The 25455-nt window shown below is 39.4% G+C and overlaps 2 protein-coding genes across 2 annotated transcripts in view; one reads left to right on the top strand and one right to left on the bottom strand.

Annotated features, from left to right (window-relative positions):
* LOC105392279 overlaps positions 1-17894 on the top strand; it is a 32717-nt gene extending 14823 nt beyond the window's left edge. The window contains exons 2-4 of the mRNA XM_038120186.2: positions 2947-3005; positions 10840-11062; positions 15294-17894. Coding sequence (XP_037976114.2) covers positions 2955-3005; positions 10840-11062; positions 15294-16732 — 1713 coding nt within the window. The 5' untranslated portion in view covers positions 2947-2954 and the 3' untranslated portion in view covers positions 16733-17894. The remainder of the gene's footprint in view (positions 1-2946; positions 3006-10839; positions 11063-15293) is intronic.
* Positions 17895-22480: 4586 nt separating this feature from the next.
* The window catches only part of LOC105382310, a 64589-nt gene continuing 61614 nt past the window's right edge, over positions 22481-25455 (bottom strand). The window contains exons 11-14 of the mRNA XM_048621768.1: positions 24716-24968; positions 24238-24330; positions 23512-23700; positions 22481-22780 (exon numbers count right to left, since the gene is read on the bottom strand). Of these exons, the coding sequence (XP_048477725.1) occupies positions 22559-22780; positions 23512-23700; positions 24238-24330; positions 24716-24968 (757 nt within the window). The 3' untranslated portion in view covers positions 22481-22558. The remainder of the gene's footprint in view (positions 22781-23511; positions 23701-24237; positions 24331-24715; positions 24969-25455) is intronic.

The following is a 25455-nucleotide window of genomic DNA, read 5'->3' on the forward strand; positions in this document are numbered from 1 at the left end:
CGACATTACTCTTTCCTTACCTCCTCTTATCTCTGTTAAATTAATTGAGTAAACTCAAGCGTCCGATTCGTTTCGGCGTCCAAACAAATGACTACACGAGATTATTGATAAAATCCCATTCTTTCTCTACAAACAAACCTCGAAAAACCTTTACAAAGACAAATAAAACACGCTTTCTTTTCCTGTCATAACATTCTAAACAAATGTTGTTTCTAATAAGGTTTTCTGTTTACTTATTATCTTTAGTACTATACTACTTGTGCTGGTGTAATACAAGTTAGTAAAATAGAATGGATAATTTTCTGATATAATCACAGACAATCAAATCATATGTATTTATCACAATATATAATTAATTAATTATGTACCATGCTATTTTTGATTATATACTTTTGGATTTCTTTCTCAGAACTCAGAACACGAAGATTTTTACAAATACATCCTTCTCATTTTCGGAAAAAAATACCTTCCACCACCCTCTCTAATTCATATACAAAGGGATAAAATGTACATAATGATTAACCCCTCCGGTGTACACTTATTTGCACAGAAGTGAGAAACCACTCGTAAACCGGATACCCACAACCTCCACAGCCTTTCATTCATTTGACTACAAAATTGATGCAGATGCTTCTGACTAGTTGAGGCCAACATTCCACACGCATTCAGTACGACTAATATGTGTGCCACTGTATACGTATGTGTCTTGTTGGATCGTAAATAAAGTTATTAAAGCTATCAACTTGATAATTGGCGATACGGCTTTTATTGGCATTCTGTGCGGTTGTCATAGAAATTCCGTACTTTAGTATCCACATCCTAATTCTTGTAAACAGATTCTTATATTTTAAGGTTTTGAATTTTTTGACAGTTTTGTGTTGGAAGTCTTCATCATTGAAATTAAGGAATGTGGCTTGGGATTGATGATGATGATGATTAATTTATTTAGAAATTTAAGAACTAAGCTACATTAATAATAATGTCCTCCTAGCCGAATTTCGACTACGGCGGCCAATCTCAATTGAGATCAGCCATCTACGCAGGAGTAGATTATAGTGCCCAAGTGTGTGCGCAGTACACAGGAGCACTCTCTGTTCCATCACTCTCATAGCCCAATGGGACGGATTGACCGACACGACTGGAGAGAGCTAGGCGCAGGACCGACTGCTTTACATGCCCATCCGACAGCATGGATCGTTTCACTGTTTCGGACATCAGGTGATCAGCCTTCTATGTCCTAACCAAACTTGAGAACCACAATTTAGAAACACAAATTGATGGTTCCACCCGGGAATCGAACCCGGGACCCCTGGGTCATGAAGCGAAGCTTCTACCACTAGACCACTGAGGCAGTCAAGCTACATATATTTTATCTGTACCTCGGACACTGTACACAATAATTTTAAAAGATTTACAATTCAGTAAAAAAAACACCACATCATAACTAAGTATGTGTGTAGTTTACTGGAGTTACCAAAACACGTCTACTGACACTAACAAAAATGCAACTTTCTTCGAACACTGGTATTTAAACGATAACCAAGAGAACTTACCCGTAGACAATAGTTTGCGGGACTCTGAGCTAAATAAACGAGACTTATGGAAACTAGAACTTGCTCTTCAGACACTCACCCGCACACTCACATCAATCATAATTATTACGCACCATTCATTTGTTTTATGTCTACTATTGTAATGTTTGAACTTGTTTTTTCAAGTGACACACACACATACAGAATAATTATGCTAGTGTGTGTTGCCGTATTCATATCACAAGCAACAGTCATTAGCGTCAATAATGCAAATCATCATAAAGTCGACAATGAAACGAAAACAAAGAAATAAAGTACACTTTTAACGACTGTATGTATAATAAGCAAAAGTATAATGCACTGTGATCTGAATGATAGCAGTCATAAAGTCAATTTACTATGTTAATTCGTAGAATAAACTGCGATGGCATTGTTAATTGTTGGAAGAAGTTGCAATGGTATGTGGACTAGTTGAATTCTGAGTATAAGAGTGTGGGACAGCCCTAAGAATGATCTCTGTGTTGGTATTGTAGTGGTTTTTACTCGACTTCTCATTGGACGACGAAAATTGCTCCTATTTATGTTATCGTGTACCTATATATGCTTCAGTTTTTATTACGTGGGATCAACTTTTATAGCATCAAATGTTTTAAAAGGCCTGCAATAAATTAAGAAGAGTTTTAAAACCGAATTTGTTTATTATGTTTGAGGGTGTTGGTCACGGCATCTAATTTACTCAAATCGCTCTTTAGTATGGAATACTAGATTTCTTCGTAATATAAGCGAATAAAAAAAAACTGACTTAGAGCTACGTGACTACGCAGACAAACACACAAACTACCTACACATGTCAAACATATAACATAAAACTATTTACTTTCAATATAAATACAGAATTCTCAAGTTACTAGCATCGAGTATAGCTTTCGTCGAAAGTGTTACAAACGGAGTCGACAAATATTTGAACTTTCATTGTATGGAACTTGATCCGGGGACTCTCTGTAAAATGCCAGTTTAATGTTGTAAAATATTTATTTGTATGAAGGTTTGATATTGAAGATCAATTAATTTTATGATCAATGTTTATCGTATTGTAATGAAAAAGGTATTGATATCTAAATAAACTGGTTTTTGTAAGCTTAAAGAGACTTCATAAAAATCAGCTCATTCGAACAAACTAGATGAAATGAGAATATGAATTAAGTATAATCCTAACCTTGAACAAGATTGAATGCCTAGCTGTATAAATAACGTAGATTTACAAATAATTTATGAAACACTTATCTTCTCACGATTGCATTTTAAATCCCACAAATAATATTCCATCTTAGTCACTCCCCAACCCCTACATTTTGAACATGTGTTCGGAACCTCACCACAAGTGCGCTAAGTGTTGTTATGTGTTTGTCCACAGTTGGAGCGATGCGGCCTCGACGCGCGCTGGCGGTGGCGATGCTACTCATACTGCACATGGTGAGGTCACTTTACTTACTTGTTGGGTGTACGTTTTAAGTATACTTACAGGGATTTAAAAGTAAAAAGGCGAACAGAATAATAGGTATTGGACCGACTTGTCGAATAAAACGTCGTCGAAATGACGTGAAAATAAAAATATTAGGGCTTTACCTTAGCATTTTAATTAGTAAAGGTTTTTCTTTTGTCGAGCTTCACCTGTAAAGCGTAAAATGGCACTTAAACGCCCTTAAGGGTGGCCGACCGGGTCCATAAAGTGCCTAATTTAATGTATTGAACACCTGTAAAACCTATGGACGCAATAAATGATTGAGTATTGAGTAAATCCTTTTAAAAACATCTATATCCAAATAGATCTGTAGCATAGAAAATCCGCCCCAGGCTAAATTGAATCTTGGATTATCGGTAGACAGTGTACCAATTGCTATTACCTTTGAGTGATTGTGATAAGGGGCCATAGCACATAATAATTATGCACCTATGGCCCTACCAAATAACAACAAAAGTCATTATAAATTCATCACGTCCAAACATCACTGTGATTGGTCAAAACAGTCACTGTAGCCGACCAATAGGAACTCACCTGTCACAATTCATATTATAGTCACGTAGGTAGGTTATGATTATTGTATTGTATATTATTTATTCCTACTTTATCGACTGTATTGTATACTGAAAAGAAAGTTGTGATGGTTGTCATTAGAATAATGCCGTTCGCTCTTTCTAAATGCAACATCTATACTAATGGTTATCGGAAACTCAAATGGCTGACATCCAATCAATACTCGTAAAGTAACGGATATTGTTAGTGATATGAGATGAAATGTCAGCATAACACTGAAATTTTATATTTATGTCATTTTAGTAATTACGTACTAAAAACATGTGTTTATATTTTTTTAAATACCTATCTCTCATAGAAATCAAAAGCGTAATTTAATGTAATCATCATCATCATCATCTCAGCCATAGGACGTCCACTGCTGAACATAGGCCTCCCCTAATGAATTCCCTCCCATAATGTAATGCAAAGATGATATTACTTATATAATTTTTTCATGATAATGAAGCAAATAGATAGATAGAAAAAGTACTTAACTAGTTGCGAAAACGCAATATTTACCTTATTTTTCAGTGGAAATATTATCAAACAGTGTGTGAGGTAGCACTAGCGGGATAACTCACATATATTAAACGTATCAATGCATCACAGCTCTACAAAACTTCGTTTTAACAAACAAGTTTACGGTTCCATTCACGGAGTCCTTACTTACGAGTACTATTTCAGGGCTAGAGTAATAAAGTCATTAGTTACCCAAGCCCTTAAGCCAAATGATATCCAAAACTAACCAGCGAGAGTTTCGCTCAATCAGACCGTAACAAGTGCACGAAGCTTCATCGAACCACGACATGAGAAATTCCATCCCTATTTATTCCATTCGTAGTAAGAGTCAGTATCTATCGGCAAATAGAATACAAGGTGAAGGCTAAAGTGATTTAGAAAGATTATCGCTAACTGCAGTGTTTTCTGCAATCATTGTTAACTTGAGGATATCGGTACACTTTCTTCTTAAAATATCTTCGGAGATTCTTAGTTTATTTAAAAAAAAAATATAAATGGTCTTTCACTGAGTTGCAGAAAGGATCTTTAAGTTAATGTCGGCATTAAATGTATTATTGCCTTGCTTTGACAGTATACGGACAGAAAGAGACAGACATATATTGAATGTCGACATTAGCTTAAAGTCCCTTTCTGCAACTCGGCATTAGCTACTTATTTTACGGGTCAGTAACTTGTACTTATGCTGATATCAATTAGGCAAATAATCTCTATCCATACACATTATATACATATCATCATCATGGGCCTTGTACGTCTATGACAGACGATTTAGTTAGTGTCTGGAACACGATTTTTCGTGACTATATGTATAAGCCGATACGGGAGCGGCAAGGCCTCCCGCAGTATCTACACGTGAAATACATAATATATATACTAATCATAAAGTGGTGTCCTAGTTGTTTTCTATAATGCTTTATATGTCTAAGCACTAAAAAGCCCTCTAAGCTTACTTATGCTTATCTTTTTACGCGTGAAAATATAATCATCAGTCAGAAAATTCACTTTCGCATTCGCAATACGAGTAAATATGCCTACACAAATCGAATCACGCACAAAAAGCATATCAATATCAACAGCAAATCAATATCAACAGCAAATCACCGTGACTTTCCTCGCTGAAGCACCGGAGCGGTTTTACAAGATTGACGCTAAATGGCACATTATGTCGACGCGTCGCCGCTAGGGATGTCCAAGTAGTGATGTTCGCGACTACAAACAGAACTGCAAACACACTTTCCAGTTTGCTACAAGAGTTTTCTTTTTCAGCATCGATTTTTTTATTTATTGATACTTTTATTGCACAGTTTATCAAAGAGTAGATGTACAATTAGGTAAACTTAATGCTAAAAGCATTTTCTACCAGTCAGCAGATCGTGTAATACTTTGCATTTTAAGTTAAAAAAATGCAAAGGTTAGTAAAACTACGAGAGGTTTGCATCTTTATATTTTTTTAAGGTTTTTTATTTTATAAAGCTATCTAAGCTTTCACGGAAGCTTGCACATTAATAACTCAGTTTTTTTTTTATTCAAGTAAGTTAGAAATAAAATGAACGTTCATCACATCGATTGAAGTGGCGCTCTACTTTAATCGATAACTGATATATGAAAGTTAATGATTTTTAATCGATATTTTCCGTTTAAGGCATCACTAGCCGGTCGCAAAGAAATTAGTAGCTCCGACTGATTACATTAAAATAACATGTCTTATTTTAATGTAAGCTGTCAGCAGTACGCATTAGCTGTTCCAATTTCACAGCTGTTTTTCCTTCGTTTGAAGACATAATGATGTTGATTCTGAAGGCAGAAATTCTAATTTTAACGCTGTCAAACTAAAAAATTTGCTAGCATAAAATGACATTTACGGAAACAATCATAGAATCGAATTTTAAACAAAGAAATTAAGGTTTTGACATCGCTAAATTTAAAATTTCTGCCTTCAGAATCGATATCAATATCACTTGATAGAGTTATTTCGTGCTTTGAAGAGATTGAAATAAACATAACATGTTTTCACGGGCCAATAGTTAATTTTTCAGTAAAATTGTAAAGTCAATATGAAATTATGAATAAAATACTTTTAAGCGAAGTTTTGAGGTGGTTATATTTATTAAAATTACAGAAGATTCATTGTAAAAAAGAAATATATTTTTTTACGAAGAATTTCGTGTCATACTCAATACATTTTGAAACTGAAAATGTTTGTCAAGACCAGTACACAGGAATCTTTTGTCCTCCATTAAGGCTCAGTAAAAACACACACCTAGACTAAACTAGACCTTCCTAGACTAGAAACCATATACTACAACTTACACTCATAAACAACAAACGCACACATTCTAGGATCTAGTGCATGAGTCTTGAGTTCCACCAAAGCTACGCTACGTTGGCTTAGAAAAGTATATTGTATAAATATAAAGCTTAAATTCAAAATAATTAAATATTGATATAAAGAGATAATAGTAATGGAAATTTATATGGATGTGAGACAATGTAAGTTTGGTAATATAGTTAAGAATATACTATCGTTGAAATTCAATTTTGAAGTCAATACTGAATGAGGACCGTATACAAGATATTGTCAGCTGGAGGGTTAAAATAGCTTTTTAAAACCTAATTTCAAAAATATTATTCACTAAAGCGTACAAAACACACAAAACACATAAAACCTGTCAAACTAAAAATCCCCCATATAACGTCGGCAAAAACGTCCACCAATAAATATCTATAGGCAAATATTTACCTTGCGCACATCTTACCCCGTAGCTTAGAAATGGACGAGCAGCCATATACAGGGTGTGTCCAGATGCAGGAAACACCGCGATAGTATCTAATACGGTCATCAGGTAGCCTCCCCTAATATGGGCACCACTGACCGAGTGCTGACGACGCCGACGGGCCGATATCCGTCTCCGTATTTACTTTACCGATGATGAGCGGGATACGATGTCGGGTTTGATGCTAATAACGCGTTTTACTGTCGTGTCCAATGTTCAGGTCTGATGGTACATATAAATTCATTTCAATTCAAATTAAACAGGCTGAAATGTTCAACTTAGTACGAGCTCTTTGCACTTCTAATTGGCGTTCTCAAAAAAAATGTCCATTTGCATTGCGTCTATTTCATAATGCAAAGTTTTGAGTGTACAAAGAAATTATCCAGTTATCATTGATGCCCTTTATTTTACAAACTGTCACAACAAACAGATCATAATACATATAATATTATACTTAGTTAGCAAATGCATAGAAAATTACGAGTATAGCAACCAGTCATAAGTCATTGACAACTAATTCCACTATAGACTGAGTTGACGACAATAATTGAAAAGACGAATGACAGAGTAAACATACCAATTGGGGCTGCAGGCTAAACAAATGGCTATCGTTGGACGGTCGCCAGCAATTTACTACAATAGACTGGAGCCGTGGAAAGAGTAAGAGCTTGCTTTCCCGCCGGTCGGTCACAGTGACCTACACCGACGACACACATCGAGGATCCTGCTCGGTATTGTACAGGCCGACTAGTAGTACCGTCACCCTATTAACGAGTGCTAAAGAAGTTACATCGTCGGCACTCTAATATAAAAAAAAAACTTTTATAATCATAGCTACGCATACGAGTTTTTAAAGTTTAATAAAGACAATATTTGTTCATTATTTTCTAAAGCAAACGTTCGTTCAGACACATAATCATATTCATAAATTATTAAAGCTTTCATAAAATTTATCGTAATAAGTAGTTAAGTACCCACGGTTGCTAAATAAACTATTCATTTCAGTGTAAAGTGAAATGCCTCTATAAAATTGTTCATATATAAAATGTAATATGTTATTGATAGATTTTATATTATGTTGATTGCGTTCATCTATCATGCAAAGATTTTCTATAAATTGTGACAAATTATTATTTACCAATGACAGATCTATTGATGTGCATAGCTTATTGATAGATACTTTACGGTGGGAATATTTCTTCTTTGTAGGTTAACAGCTACCTACTTACATACGAGAAACTTTATAAGGGAGACGTGTTAACTGTCTATTTTAATAAAACTGCCATAAAATAAAATTGATGTCTTTTTACCGATCTTTATTCTCAGAAAACGTATCAATTTGTGATGTTTATTTGTATCTGTATGATATTTATATGACTCTCCATTGTATTACTTATACTTATAACATGATGATAATATTTTATAAGTACTTGTAGAAATCAAACGATTGTCTGCACTAGCTGTGTATCTGTCGGTCATTCAGAATGTGTATAGGCTACGCCTATTCATTAATTTGAAAGGTAGGTCCTTCAACTATGTAGCTCTTAGCTTGATTTCATAAAAAATTACAGTTCTTAATTGAAAAAAATGGGTGCTTTTCATTCTGTGCATTTAGGTAGGTAAGTATCAATGTTTCAAATCTAATTCAAAATCTCATTCCAATGAATGAACCACAGTAAATCAATTTGGTCTGGAATAATCCATCAAACGCACTGACATCCTGTCGTCAACATCGCCACAAGCTCACAACTTAGTCGACCCGGTATCTAGACTGCAAGTAATTGAATGAAAGGGAAAATAGTTCAACGACCGCGTGTTGACACACTGCGAGCGCGCACCGCCATCTGTCTTCACAAACGAGAACTACAAACTGCCTTCCGCCGATTACGGGAGGACTCACCCTGGTTTTTAAGTACTACAAGGGGTGTTTAGTATTTTATAGAATAGAGAATAGAATAGAATACTACTTTATTGACTAAAAATAACACAAATAACAATTTATACAGTGGAGTTAAAGCAATAGGCGGCCTTATCGCTAAAAGCGATCTCTTCCAGGCAACCTTTGGGTGGAGGAATGACTTAAAGAATAAGGTGGGAAGGTGTACAAATACAGTAGTAAACATTCACAATTTTTGTAATAAATATTTTATATGAGATTTCGGATCAAAAAGGTTCTTTATAAATTTTTACCCTTTCAATAACAACACATTGATTGAAAGTTACTGAAAATTGATGAATATTATGTATATGAAACTTTCGCAATGTCTTTTTATACACAATGTATAAGTACTATATGTTATTTATTTTGCTATTTACCTACTCTACCTAATAATTATAATATTATAATAACCAATTAATGAGCCGGTGGCAATTGACAGCATCTTGACATCCGATTGGCTGGTCCCGAATAAGAAAATAGGCAAAACAGCGATTATCAAAGGAAACAGGTTGAAAAGCTGCGCCACCGCATTCCGACGTCTAAAGGGTTAATTGGCCATCGCATTCGAGTGAACAACGTCGGGAACTAAATTAATAATCGCCAGGTTTTACCGGATTCACTGTTTATTCCAGCTCGGTCCGTCGTTATGGCTTATTTAGTAGCTAGTCGCTTCTCATTGGAGACTTTGGAGAGGTCAGGGGTTCCTAATAGTTATATTAATTAGGTGTTTGTTATTAAAAGTGTTAAAACACACACAGAAAGATACAGTAATGCTTATTTTTTTCTTTTCAGATACTATTGGTATCATTCTAACTAATTATTATAACCAATTACAATAAACTTGAGCTTTTACATAACCAATTTTCCAAAAGGTTTATACTTACTAAAATTTATCGAAGTTCTCGATCATAATTACGAAAAATAGAATTCAACGAAGGTACTCATTTGTAGTGGAATTCAATTTATTGATTACTCATATTGTATTGTTACTTATAAAAATCAATTTCATATTTTTCCCATAATTATAGTGCGCTCTATAATTTGTGGTGAGATCTCTCGAAGGTTCGTGCCCTGAAGAAGACTTTCTATTCAATTCCCTTTATGATGTAATTTATACCTAGAAAGTATCTTCCTGATTCCCAATGGCCCATATAGAAAAAAAAAACTACAGTGTAACATAATTGCTAGATGCTATCTCTTAAAATCAAGCCGACGATTTTATGTATCGTAATAAATCTTTATTGATACCCAAAGCCTGCAAGTAAATCTTGTATGGGATACTTTCTAATTTTTACCTCGGGGCGAAACAAATGAGAGTTATAAAGACTTGGCGACTGGTTGATGGCGGCTTCACAGATTGATGTTAACACCCACAGACTATTCACTCGGCACAACTTGCGACATGCCTTCAGGAATTCCAGCAAAAAATCACATCCACTTTCGCTTTTACCAGCCGGCGACCACCCAAATAACTCAATACGCAAAAAATATTGAAAACATTTACCAACTCGCTTCGGGTTGTCATTTAAATCATATAAAAGTCAATATTAATGGCACCGAAAACGTGTATAAATAAAAGCCTTAAATTAACCTCGGCAGTTCGTTAAGAACGGGTTGCGATCGAAAAAAGCTTTCCGAAACCGGAGCGGAGATTTACATCTGGACGCGAGGCGAAGTCACGAACAACTTTCACGAGATCATTCCATTCATTTGCCATAGGAAATTGGAATCCGATGATCGTCTAGCTGCATCACCCGTGACCCAGTTGACGCGAGCACCTGTCACCTCATGGGTGTCGCCAACCGGTCACCGTGTTAAAAAAACCACTTAAAATAACAGACTAGAGAAAGCTGGAATTCTTTACTAAAGAATGAAAAATTAGTGTCAACATAGATATGAGCTGTATTGTATCGGATTCTGCTATTTTTATTGCCTTTATCGACATAACTGTGTTGCTGACATGCTCGCGTTTTTAACAAGAGGTTTGTCTAATTCCAGAGTGGAACCCTGAGTGAGCAGCCGGCGAGCGAGGGCGGCGGCGGCGGCGGCGGGGCGGGGGCCGAGGCAGGGGGGGCGGCGGAACCCTCCAGCGACCAGCTCGCCATGGAGTCCTCGGAGCGGGAGACCCCGAGCCACGCGTACAACGGGCCCCCGCCCCCCGCGCCGCCCCCGCACAACCGCAGGCAGACCCCGCCGCATCACCAGCCTCATCATCCGATAGGTTAGTGATGTCCTCTTCGTCGTATCCGACAACAGCGACTCTTGCTACACTCTGTTATGTGCTCTTATGTGGCTGGCAAGTCCGAACTTCGTCTTGAACACCCTGTCACACTGAGCACAGTAGAGCTGTCCCATCCTGTTGTATGTATAGTTGTAGGAGGGCTTAGGGCGTGTCTTCCGAGAGTGGCGTTTCACGTCAAGGTCTTGAAGTCGAGACTTTTCAAAATTCTCTAAGCCTTTGTGGACAGAGTTACGCCACTCTGGCCTCATCTCAGCTAGTTCCTCCCAACTGTCCGGTGATATGCCACAAGCAACGAGGTGACGCTTGAGCACGTCTTTGTAGCGCAGGTACTGCCCGCCACGGTTCCGTTTCCCGCGACTGAGCTCTGAGTAGAGCACGGCTTTAGGTAGTCTGCAGTCTTCCATACGCCTGACGTGTCCACACCATCTGAGCTGGCTCTTCATCAACATGGCCTCCATGCCAGGCATGTTAGTACGACGAAGAATGTCGGTATTCGGGATCTTGTCTTGCCACTTGATGCGCAGAATACAGCGCAGACATCTCATATGGAATGTATCCAGTTTTCTAATGTCTGGTTTGTAGAGGCACCAGGTTTCTGCAGCGTACAGTAAGATGGGAAGAATAAGCGCTTTGTACACCAAAAGTTTCGTCTGCAGTTTAAGGTCATGTGACTTCCAAACACGACTATTTAATTTGCCGAAAGTGGCTGCTGCCTTAGCTATGCGTCCAGGTATTTCCGACGCGAGGCTGTTGTCATCTCTGATTTGGCTACCAAGGTATTGAAATTTGGTCACTTCTTTTAGGGGTTTTCCGCACAGTTGTACTGACGAGCGGTTGGCGTCAAGACCTCTAGGTGGTTGTTTAAGGACTTGTGTCTTTGAGACGCTTATGACCAAGCCAAATTTACAACAAGAGTTGTGCAGAGAATCCATGCATCTCTGAAGCGATTCTAGACAGTCTGTCATCAGGCACACATCGTCGGCATAGAGGACTTCCATGACAGAGAGCTTCCGAATTTTAGTTTTTGCCCTGAATCGAGAGAGATCAAACACGCTTTTGTCTGTCCTAACAGTGAGTTCTATTTTGTCATTGCATTGTTTCAGTGCATCGTTCATAACAGCCGCAAAATATATTGCAAATAGTGTTGGCGCCATAACACAACCCTGTTTAACCCCGCTAGACACTGGAAAAGGATCTGAGAATTCGGTTTCATGTTGGACCTTGGCATTCATGTTATCATGGAACTGTCTGATTATATTAATGAATTTCTCAGGACAGCCAGCTTTCCTTAGTACGGTCCAGAGAGCATTGCGCGGCACACGGTCGAATGCTTTTTCCAAATCGACGAAGCACATATATAGGGGTTGGTTCTGTTCTTGGCTTTTTTCCTGTATTTGTTTAACTACAAATATGCCGTCTACAGTACCCCTATACGGGCGGAAGCCACACTGAGTCTCTGGAAGTATTTTTTCTGCGAGTTTGCTAAGGCGGGTATTAATTATATGTGCTAGCACCTTTCCAGCAGTACAGAGAAGGGAGATGCCTCTGTAAGAGCCACAGTCAGATATTTCGCCCTTGCCTTTATAAAGTTTACAGATGGAGGCATCTTTCCAGTCCTGTGGCACTACTTCAGACTCCCAGATTTTCTTTATGAGCTCAAACAATTTGTTTTTAATATTTGGGCCACCATATTTAAACACTTCTGAAGGTAGACTGTCATTTCCAGGTGCTTTGGCGTTTTTGAGACGTTTGGTTGCCAGATGGAACTCTTGAAAGGTTGGTGGATGAGCAAGATTTTCACTCGTTGGTAGACATTCGAGGGCATCTATATAAGACATGTCAGTAGTCTGCGCAATAGGGTTCAAGACCTCATTGAAGTGTTCCACCCAGCGGGCTAGGATATCTTTTTGTTCGGTCAGTCGGCAACTCTTATCCTGCGAGAATATCGGTGCTGTCCTTTTTGATCTAGGACCGAAGACAGTCTGTAGGCCTTCGAAGAATTTACCTGTTTGGTTTGTATCAGCAAAAAGCTGCAGTTCGTTGGCTTTATCTGTCCACCATTTGTCTTTCAGCTGACGCACTTTTGCCTTGAGCTGGCGGTGAACCGCTTGACGATCGTTATTATTTGATCGGTTATTGAGCGATTTTCTATAATCTTCCACGAGTTTTCGGATTTCTGTGTCGGAGTTGTCGAACCAATCTTGGTGTTTCCGTTCAGGTTTACCGATGACTCTTGTAGCACTACCATGAAGGTTCGATGCTAGCGAAGACCAACCATCATTTACAGACGAGCAGTTTATATCGACCACCTTGGCACCGAAATCAGTATCAAGCGCTTGTTGAAGTTCTTTGCTGTGAACGAGTCTTGTAAATGCTAGTCTTGCTGGTGTTTTGTGAGCTGCTCTTCGAGGTGGTTTGTATGACAGTTTAAGTTTTGACCTAATTAGGCGATGATCTGTCCAGCCCTGTGCGCCTCTCATTGCTCTTGTGATCAGAACATCTTTAAGGTCCTTTTTACGAACAATGACATAATCTATGAGGTGCCAGTGCTTTGATCTAGGGTGCATCCACGTTGTCTTATATTTGTCTTGCATTCGGAAAAATGTATTGGTGAGACAGAGGTCAAACTCCATACACAGAGTCAGGAGATCAAGCCCATTGGTGTTGCAATTCCCAACCCCATGCCGTCCGAGGACCCCCTCCCATGCATCATAGTCCGTGCCGACACGAGCATTAAAATCACCTAGCAGCATTATTTTGTCCTGTGGTGGAACTCTTTCTAGAACGTGGCGTAGATCTTGGTAGAATTTAATCTTATCTTCATCTGAGGCCTTGAGAGTGGGAGCGTAAGCGCTAACAAGATGCATGTGCTTCGAAGATGAGATTTGAAGACGAAGTGTCATCACGCGGTGATTAATTCCCTTAGGTACTTCCACTAGAGACTTCGCAATCTGGTTCCGGATAGCAAATCCTACTCCACTTGCTGCCTTCTCCCCAGATGGTTTTCCGATCCAGTAGTAGGTATATCCACCCAGTTCTTCGCGCAGCTCTCCACTTTCGTTAAGATGGGTTTCACTAATTGCAGCTATATCAATGTTGTACCGGGACAGCTCTCTTGCAATTAAAGCAGTTTTCCTTTCTGGACATAGGTTGGATTCATTATCCAGGAGAGTCCGAACATTCCATGCTCCGATTGTTAGTTGTTTTCCATGTTTCTTATTTCGACCGCATAAGAGTTGGTGACAGATGCCCGCGGTATGACATCTGAGCAGAGGTGAGACGGACAATGTATAGGCCACCTTTTCTAGGCCCCTCCCCGGATTGGGGAGAGCAGTGCGATCCTAAATAGGGCTGCTCTGTCATCAGACGTGCTGCCGAACCCGTCCTCCCGCCTCAGTCGATTTCGGGAGCGACCACTCTCGTCTGACCGCCTACGTGCCGAGTGCCAGCTAAAGCACTGACCCACCAAGGCCCTTACCTCACCACCAGCACCCGATCGCCGCAGGACTTTTAGTCTCGTAATCCACTTTGTGTTGCAAGAGTCATCTGCGCGTGAACATTTTTAGTGGGCAAGCATTTGCGCTGGTGCAAACCCCCTCTCTCGACTTCACCTTCCTGATACCAGTGGATCGGGGAGCCGATACGACTGATGGGAAGGTGAGGTTGCAGTGATTGGCCGCATGCACTTAAATAGATCCCAGCATGCGCCCTGAGCATATCACGTTGCTTCGCTACATCGCCATAGCAGCCGGAACGTATATCATACTGACGGTGCCCGCCTCCTACACCAACATAGTCTTCATGCACTAATCGGGGGATCACCCTAAATAACTGCGTCCACCGGAGTGTGCACAGTCCCCTTCACTAGGTTTAGCCCGCGGGTCGACGCGGTTTACCAGGGTGTGGCCGCTGCGTGCACGACAGCTACTTGGAGCCACTAGTGAAGAGATTATGGAGGTTTGTAGCCCAGTCAGCAACCACCACTCACAAAGCAAAGCAGGCCTAGAGAAGGAAAGCAAAGCAAAGCAAGCCGACCGGCAATTCTGGAAAGGTACTGCTACTAAACACACCACGACACCCCAAAGGTATAGATAGGTTAGTATACACTTATTGAATCTTTATCATTAACGTGCTATTATTTTCATTCTAATAATTTTCTTTGTAGAGATTGATAACGGCTTGCTAAAATGGTATTCTTGGTTCATTTCAGGTATGCCTCGGATCCCGAACCACCACCCGATCCACTCGAAGCCGTTCGGCGTGGGCCCGCCGGTGGGGCACCACAAGAACGACCTGGGCCCGGTGTTCCGCGGCCCGCCCCCGCCGCCGCCCTCACCCCCCGCTGACGCCCAGACCTCTGCCAGCGACAAGGTGTTCAGTGGCGCCGGCGACGTGTGGCCCGCGCCCGCCCCGGACATGCCCAAGATTGTCTCTCTCGATGTGAAGTGCGAGAAGAACGGCATGAGAGTGTTCCTGAGCTTCGATAAGCCTTTCTTCGGTATAGTTTTCTCGAAAGGCCACTACTCGAACCACCAGTGCGTCCACTTGCCTCCTAACCTCGGCCGTGCGTCAGCGTCATTCGAGATAGGAGCCCACGCGTGTGGGACAGCCGGCAGCGGAGACCCGCGGTACAGAGGCGACGTGGCGGCGGCTGGAACATACTTCGAGAACGTGATCGTGATCCAGTACGACCCGCAAGTGCAGGAGGTGTGGGACCAGGCGCGCAAACTGCGCTGCACGTGGCACGACCAGTACGAGAAGGCGGTCACCTTCCGCCCCTTCCCCGTCGACATGCTGGACGTGGTGCGAGCTGACTTCGCCGGAGACAACGTGGGCTGCTGGATGCAGATCCAGGTCGGCAAGGGACCCTGGGCCTCAGAGGTGTCTGGACTAGTCAAGATCGGACAGACCATGACCATGGTGCTCGCCATCAAGGACGACGACGCCAAGTTCGACATGCTAGTCCGGGACTGCGTCGCTCACGACGGTCAACGCGCCCCTATACAACTAGTCGATAGGCGCGGCTGTGTTACCCGACCGAAACTTATGTCTCGATTCACGAAGATAAAGAACTTTGGCGCCAGCGCTTCCGTGCTTTCATACGCGCACTTCCAGGCGTTCAAGTTCCCTGATTCGATGGAGGTGCACTTCCAGTGTACGATTCAGATTTGCAGATACCGTTGCCCGGAGCAGTGCTCTGACGGCAGTAGCCCGAACGTGATCGGTGGTCCTCACGCGGAGTACGGTCCGCCGCAGCTGGACTCGTACCCGGTGTCGGTGGAGGTGCGCCGCGACGAGCGCCGCGTGCGCCGGCAGCGCCGCGCCGCGCCCGAACAAGAGGTGGGAGTCAATCGCGTCATCCGCGTCGTGTCCGCCGGCGACCTCAACATGGACGCCCCTGAAGAAAACTCCGCACAGAAGATGGTCCCGACCCCTGGCCTCGTCTGCATGACCACACCTGGATTCGCCGCTACACTCGGCGCTCTACTAGCCACTTTATTCTGTTCCTGCGCGCTATCAGCTGTGCTGTTCCTGAAACTTCGCCCCATAAACTCTCTGAAGAAGAAGACGGCGGCAGTCGCGACCGTGGTCCGGCCGCCGCCCCCCACCGCTACGCATATCATAGCCAAAAGTCGCTTCTACTCGTAACAATGATGTCTGAAACAACTTTGTACATATTAGTGTCATGAGACTGAAGTGTGTAAACCGTGGACAGTAATTTATTTATTATAATATCTGTGTGTAGTAAGATCAATTTAGAAAGAGTGAAAGTTGACGACGGTAACAAGATAATGTTGTATGTTTGTACAAAATTAAATTGTAGTTTAGAAACTTGCCTCCAGTTGAAAATCTCCAATTTATGAATCGACGCTGTTTACTCCGACCCAGTAAGTTCTATGAACTCGACTTTCTTATAGATTTAAATATATTTATTGAGGTTTGCTTCAAGCTAAACGGAAAACAGACTAATGGTCTAAAAGATACTTTTAGAAAAGATTAAATATCGATCGAAACAAGATTAGCTATATTAATTCTATGATGGAATTATTTTATTGCTGACAAAAGCATATAATTATTTTATATTCAACATTATCATCTTATTTCCCATGAAGTTTTTCCTGAAGCCCCTCATTTATTCTTATACAGACTGTTCATTCGCCATTTTTGCTATTTAATTATTTTTCTTAAGGTTCTTAAATAAAGTAATTTTCCGAACAAATGAGTGTGAACACAAAATAGTATTTAAGTACATCTAATCTTCTGTTACCTCTTCTCAAAATAAATGTTTAATTAAATATTCATGATTTTTATAGATTGTAAATAATTTATTGATGACAGTATAATATTGGTAGTACAAATGAGCATTTTCTTATTTATTTACGAAACAAAATAAATTGAAAGAAGTGTATTTTCGACAAGGAATTTGAGGCCATACATGATAAAGGAGCTACTGTGGTTGATAAATTATACATATTTGTTATTTTTTTGAGCAAGGGGCAACGGAAAATATAAACATGGTATAACAATATTTAGGTGAACCGCTAGCATAATTTATTTAAAGTAACTTGTCATTAGTGTTAATTTTATTTATTTTAGTTAAGACGTTATTGTAGTCATAAAGACATGATTTATAAAATTATTTATTTATTTGTGACATCACCTGAGTACCTACCTCTTCTTCGAATACAGATAGTTAAATATTCTTCTTTGTTTAAAGGTTTTAAATTCTCACATCCGATATGAACTGTTATGTTTTTAAGATCAAAATGTCAATTTGATAACTATTTACAAAATAAAAGAGTATAAAGAATGTTTCCGTGTTTTGTTTATTCCAAAATTACAGTTTTAGTGCAATTCCGAAATATGGAACAAAAATAATAAATATCCAAAAATTTCCATCAGAAAATAACATTCCACTTCGGCTTCGCTTTCATTATACAGGGTGTAAATGACATGCTCCCGAACTGAACAACTTTACCCAAGAAATGTACCTTAGGAAATAAACTTTATTTTTCGATTTCCCATACAAAGTTAGATACCTACTGTGGGAAAATCTCAATGTATAGAGGATCGAAAAAAAAAACATTTTCGAGGGTATGTTTCTTAGTGAAATCACGTGGTTTCAGTTTTCGGTAAGGGAATTTTAGCTTCAGGGAATTACCTTTCAGAGATATCATATCAAATTAATGCAGGATAGATAGGTATTTCAAGCTGAAAGAGGAAAACTCAGCTCGTCTATGTTTAAGTTGAAACTCATGCAAAACATTAAAAAAAACACGATTTTATATAGATAATTACTTATGCATATTATAAGTATGCCGGTCTAGGCTATCGTTTTCATTATGGTGGTAGTTAAGTACTTACTTTTTCCACAAAATTATTGAAAATGTGCTATCAAGAAACTATCTACTATAGCTAAAGCTCGTTTATAAAAGCTTTTTGTACTGAGTCCTTTTAAAAGGCCTTTGATAACTCTGTTAAAAATCTTCTTCATTCTCGCTACTACTCAAATAATTCTGGGGCTGACGCCAAACGCCTTCATCCTTCTCTGTCGGTGGCCAGCAAGTTGGGCTCTGGCTGAGACTTGCCCTTTCTGTTGGGCCGCGCTGACTATGGACCGCTTCCAGTTATGAGCTGGTCGTCCGGGTCGCAATGTACCACTATGGGTGTTGTATGGCAGCGAGCGGTGGTAGCTCAGTCGGGTAAGCGCACGCATCTCACGCCAGAGATGTACCAATGAGTTCTTTGAATTTAATTACAATGAAAACATCGTGAGGAAATCTGCATATCTAGATTTAGCACATCTAGATATGTCAACCCAACAACCCGAAGTGGACCAGCGTGGTGGGAAATGGTCCAAGCTTAGGACGGTAGTTTAGACCTATATTTGCACAAAGGTGCCATTCGAGAGAGCCAGGTGCAGGTACTTTCAACCCCATAGAGAATAGAGAATGGAAGGATGGGTGTTCTATGATTATTGATGAGGCCACGGTCATGCACAAAATTTTCTAAAATAATGTGTCGCACATAACCTTGAATTTTTTTTGGGGAGCACCTACCTTCTTCCAGAAAAAAATTCAATTCTAGGCTATGTGAAACAAAAATGTAGAGTTAAGTAATTTGAACTTTATTGCTATTCATTGCGGGGATGGCATAAAATACATGACCGGAAGGTGGATTTTTTCCTCTATAAAAAGTCAACTAACCATCAAAGTTTCTATGGACAAAAAAACACGAATTTTCAAAAGTCGTAGCACAAATTTTGTTCGGAATGACCCCTTGAGCCACCTCCTTTCGGCTTATTATACCACTTTTGCAACACCATCTACAAAAAATGGGAATTATTAACATTAAAATTAAATAAATCTTATCAAATTTCATTATGTAATAAAACAGCAAATAAGATGTTTCAACGTAAAATTTATTCCATTAAACAAATTAACAGTGGCATATGAAAACTTAAAGTTCATTCGTCAGAAAGACTTGTAAAATAGCTATGTATGTGTCAACGATATAAATAAACTGTTCTTATTCTCTACTCAGGAAGGCTTTACACAAGAATTAAAACTTATACCAACAGCACCAACCCCAAATAGATTATCAAAAAAACCTTATTAAATACAGGTAAATAGATTTAAAATTAATAATGACAGTTTTTGTTTCAAAATTAAGAGGTGGAATGTCACTGGATTTTTTTTATTACTTGTTAGTATATATTGTTCCTTACAACTTCTCAAGAAAGAAATGCCAATCCCTTTTTATGGTATACTTAGGTAGGTACCTAAGTAGTACATCTAACATGTTGACAGACGTTACTTTGTTAAGTTTTAGTTGGTGTAGTGCTTTGTCACCACGCCTCAGAAGTGCAGACTAGTAGAGGATATCCACAAAATCTGTCATTATTAGATTTAGGTTACGACAGAGCACAGTGAGAAAGCATAATGATAAAATATACCGAAAACACTCGTACTCGTATTTTCTCAGTTTTAATTTTAACCATCTGGAGGATTCTAAATTACACAATTTTCTGTGGATCCCCAATATCAAACTTTATTTAGATATGTTTTGTGTAACAATGAATTTTCTTCGATATATTTTATATTATGTATTATATTATATTATATTATTATATTATGTATTTTATATTGTATACCAACTCACAATATTAAATACATGGGATAGAATTCTAGTTTGCGGCAAAAAATCTACTCTAACTAATTAAATACAAGTATTAAAATTGCACTTAAAACACGTATAAAACTTAAAAGTAAAGATTGTATAAAATTAAAGTGTTCTATTTAATAAATGCATGTTTTTGGGTGGCATGTATGGGATGGGAGACCGATTTCAAGTTTATTTTTGAATAGGTACCTAGATTGAAAATAATCAATTTATCTTTAATGTAAAAAAAAACTCGCTATTTTTAGGAAATTTAAATTATACAATAGTGCCACTTTTTTCATAAGAATTTAAATTAAATTATACTTTGGTTTCGGTCTCCCATTTCTCTTACTTACTACAAATAAATCTATAGGTACAAATTTAAATATTGCAAAGCGAACATAACTAGTATGAACCTTTCAATAACAACGCAACTTTGAGCAAACATAGAGTTTTACATTATTTAACCATGGTAATAAATATACTAGTAAATAAATTATAAATGCTTTAGAAATGCTTAGTGACGTATTAACATCAAACATAGAAAAATAACATGTTTGGTCATTTCTAGTACATGTATGTATTTACTATATCCACCGGTGCTTCCACATTCGTTCACTTAAATGATCGTCAATTCGTTACATAAAATTTATAGTAAATAAAAATGTCCTCAAGATTAATTTACTTACTGAATCCTGAACTCAGTGTGGTAGCACCAATAAGCTTAAAATATACTTTTAACAAAATAATATGTAAGGGTATTAATAATTTGGATCATATCATATATCTATAAATGATCTTAATTTAATATTTAGTCAAATATATAAATACTAGTATAACTACGTACTAAATTAAAAGAAAACTACGAAAGCCTCCATGCTACAAATTACCAATATTCGAATTAAATTCGTTAAACAGCTAAAAATAGGTGAATACCAAGTAATAATTTATAATTTAAGCAGATAAACAGTTGTTTTAGCAGACAAGTCATATCTCATATAACGGTTCGAATGAAAATTAATTCAAAAATGGTAATAGGAGCCGAAATTGATAATATTCTTAAGAACGATCGAATTAACTAATGCTAACCTAGTGGCATGACTCGATCCTTATTACTACGCATTAGGGGATACAATCGTATAAATTATTGTTTTAAATATAAAAAGATACCTAACTGTACAATTAATTTATTCAAAAACGAGTAAAGTTTATTCACAAAGTGAAAATTTATTCAGGTTTTAGGACTTGGTCCGTAGCACGACTTAGCACCATTCAGTTGAGACGGAATTCCCATAAAATGTATACTATCGAACTATTTAAAATATATAAGTAGTGTAAGTAAGTAATTTTTTTAAAATTAGAATATGAATAGTATTTTCGTACGCTGAACTAGAATACTAAATTGTCAAAAGTACTAGAACACTTCGGATTAAGTATAACTTATTCCACTTTTGCAATACAAATTAATCCTATTCATATTCGAATAAAACTACATTCATTTATGATTTCTAATATCTTTTTTCATATGAATGTGGTACATAATAAATAATATGTATTTTAATTTCTTATACGACTCAGTAAACATCAATATAAATTAAGTTAGAGATATTTTAATATTTCTTTACACAAAAGTCTTTCCTTATTCCTTTTTACTGATTTATGTACATACATAATTATAATAATTAATATATGCGCAAAGCTATGTGAAACAAATTTTATTTTCTCAAAGACCTTAAAGCACCTTTAAAAAAAACTATTTAATGACTAACTAACTACATCAGCGTATAGTGACTGACCATTCGTATATCTAAACAAGCAGCTTAGTGTGTCCAGTATAAGTTTAGATTTTCAGTAAACGAAATAGTTATACGCAAACTTTTTCGTTTGCGTAAACTATCAAAACTTACACTGGACATACTAAACTAAACTATACAAGTGCTATGAATGCTGCCTCGAAAGTTTGAATAAATGGATTTGAGATTCTGTACCTTCACGCTTTGGGAGTACAGTTCTGGACAACTTTGCAATTTCAAAGTGATAATGAATTCGAAGTTAAAAATGCAAAGTCACTGAATTACTAATTGTTTATATTTACCACTTTGATATCGCAGTAGAAATCAGTTTTATCTAGCTATTCTGAATACGACAGCTCAGAGTGGTTCGTAGCAAATTATTAATGTCCTTCATTCACTACCACCCCAAACTTAACTTACAAACCAGCTATACGCCGTATAAACCAAAGCAAACCTCAAATCCACGCATTCAACACCTCAAGACAGCTAAGAACCACACACACACTCCCCAACTCCCACATCAGCCATCCCTCGAATGGGGAGGCGACCCCAGGAGCCGTAGCGCCATCCACGCGGCCAGGGAATGGGCCGCGGGGGCGGGGGGCGGCGCGGGGGCGGCGAGGCGCGAGCGCAGGCGGTGTAGCATGACCGCCGCGGCTAGCGCAGCCCCGGCCGCCGCGCCGGCTGCTGACGCGAATAGCGCGCCGAAACTTACCGCGCCCATGCATACGCCGTAGACTACCTGTGGGGGTGGAGGGTGGGTTTAGTGGAATGTTGGCAATGGTAGGAAAAGCTTATGCTAATTCGTTCGAGCTCTTGCGCTTTGCTTGGCTCGTTTTGACAAGGCACTCCTGTGCTTTTAGTTAACAATGAGAGACTCAAATGTATTCATGAGGGTAAATCGACATGTAACAAAGATGTCGCTTTAACTACAGCAGCAGCGTCACAAGAATTATTGTATGAAGCGGTAAAGTGGTGAACCGATTTCTATGAAATAAACACATTCTCAAAAACAGGCTCTATTCTATTCTATTCTATTCTATTCTATTCTCTGTGGGGGTGTAAGTACCTGCACCTGGCTCTCTCGAATGGAACCTTTGTGCATATCCCCAAGGTCTAAACTGCCTTCCTAAGCTTGGACCATTTCCCACCACGCTGGTCCAATGCGGGTTGGTGGGTTCACATATCTAGATTGATGTGCTAAATCTAGATATGCAGGTTTCCTCACGATGTTTTCCTTCACCGTAAGAGCGATGGTATACATTGTACTTAAATTCAGAAAAGAACTCATTGGTACATGTCAGCGCCGGGATTCGAACCCGCATCTCTTGATTGACGCTCTCAAAAACAGGCTCAAAAACATTCTCTATTATATCACCTCTCAAACAAAAATAAATCCTCATATCACTACTTCAGGGTCACACACAGAAACAAACTATTTTTTTCTCTCAAAAATCAAATCAAGTATCTCACCTCCTCCCTAATCCGTCCGCTGAACACGGTCACGGATTCCTTCGTCGGCCCGAACTGCAGGTCCGCTTCAGACACGACGTCGTAGATCCCGGACACGCCCACGTCGGCCGAGCGCGCGTCCCGGACGCTGCGGCGCTTCAGCGACCGCGGGCCTGCCACCGCCGGGCCCGGCTGCTTGGCTGGGACCACCTGGAGAGATAAAAATAATTTAGATAGTAGGTATTTATATTCGGAGGACGAATTCGCCAAAGACCTGAAAAAGCTGGAAGTGTCGAACTGGTCAGAATTGGCACAGAATAGAGAAGATTGGCGCACTTTAATGTCGGAGGCCAAGATCCATTTCGGGTCGCTGAGCCATCGGAGTAAGTAGAGTACCTAATTAAGTATTATATTATATCATCACTAAGTATAACATTACGCATACTTAGCACGAATACAATAGATACACATGACAAGACTTGACAATGAAAAAGACTACCGTCGCGCTCTCAATTCTCTGCGATGTAAGCAAGCGCGATGCACAAGTTTGGCCACATCTTGTCTTGTGCGTCTTGAGACCCGTCTATAGGTATGATGTATGAACAAACCATTTCATGTTATAAAGGGTGACATCGTAGCCATTATTTTATTTACCTATTGTTACCTATTTCCCTCATTGTTACATAGCCTAGTTTAGGTACCCATGCCCTTATTCAGTCGATAGATTATGTTCATTAATTGACTGACCTGGTCGCCTGAGGGCTCTGGCTTGCTGTTGGTGTTGAGGTTGCGCGGGCCGTGCGGGAAGCGCTCGCGCTCTCCCAAGTCCGATGGGCGATCCTGGAAAAAGGTTAAAGGTTTTTGTAATGCGTTGTTGGTTGTTTACGTATTAGTTTGTATGCTACTGGGTAATAAAAGATAAGAAGGTATAAAAAAAACGTTAAAGCAAATTTTAATTAATATTTAAATAAAGGAAAATTGCTGAGAAAGTCTTCCGTTACCTAATATTCTCATTGCAAGTTTGTGACTCTGCGACCTTAAATTAGGTAGGTATATTGAGGCAAGGTATTTGAGGTGATAAAACTGAAAAATTGTTTGTGTCGCATATTTTTATGCTAGGTATATCTATTTCTGAAATCCTTCAATACCTATCATAACGTGCATCCACCATCACTAAAACCCTCACATCAATTTCCCCATCCACAATTCCAAAACCCCAACTCACAGTAAAAGGCCTCGCCAGTGCTTCCACCAACTCTTCCACCGCCGACATGTGATCACTGGACTCGCTGACAGGCGCGGGGGCGCGTACTGGGGGCGCTGACTGAGGGGGCGCGCGAGGGGGCGCTCGCTGCGGCAGGGGCGCGGGGGCGGGGACCGCGTCGCCCGACACCTCGTCTCCGAACGCCTCCTCTAGCGGGAGGTGTTGGGATTCTGAAGCCATGTGGTCGTGGAGGTCGTCTTCTAGGGATGAGTCGCTGGAGGGAAGGTTAAAAGGTTATTTAAAAGGTGAGAATTTCATAATGCACTGTGTAACTTGGGAAAGGGAGTTTCAAAGGAAAATTCTGGGGGAAAGTTACTTTAATTAGTTTTTCAGCATCTCAAATATCATTTTTTTCTTATGATTAGTATAATACATATACTCGTATTGCTTACACGTATGTAAGATGTGATGGCTAGTTATTTATAGAACCATAAGGCCGAGCGAAAGTAACCACAAAAAATACTCAGCTGCATCTTATACGATTTATCCTCTCGACTAGGCCAAATAATGCTATGCTGCAATGTATGCAGCTACCCTAACAGGTCGATTCTCTTCTACTCTACCAGCCACCAAACACCATGACTCTACTCATCAACATCATCATAATCATCACGACCCATTACGTCCCCACTGCTGGGGCACGGGTCTCCTTCCAATGATGGAAGGGTTTAGGCCAAGTCCACCACGCTGGCCTAGTGCGG

The sequence above is a fragment of the Plutella xylostella genome, chromosome 6, assembly GCF_932276165.1.
Source record: "Plutella xylostella chromosome 6, ilPluXylo3.1, whole genome shotgun sequence".
Taxonomy (NCBI): domain Eukaryota; kingdom Metazoa; phylum Arthropoda; class Insecta; order Lepidoptera; family Plutellidae; genus Plutella; species Plutella xylostella.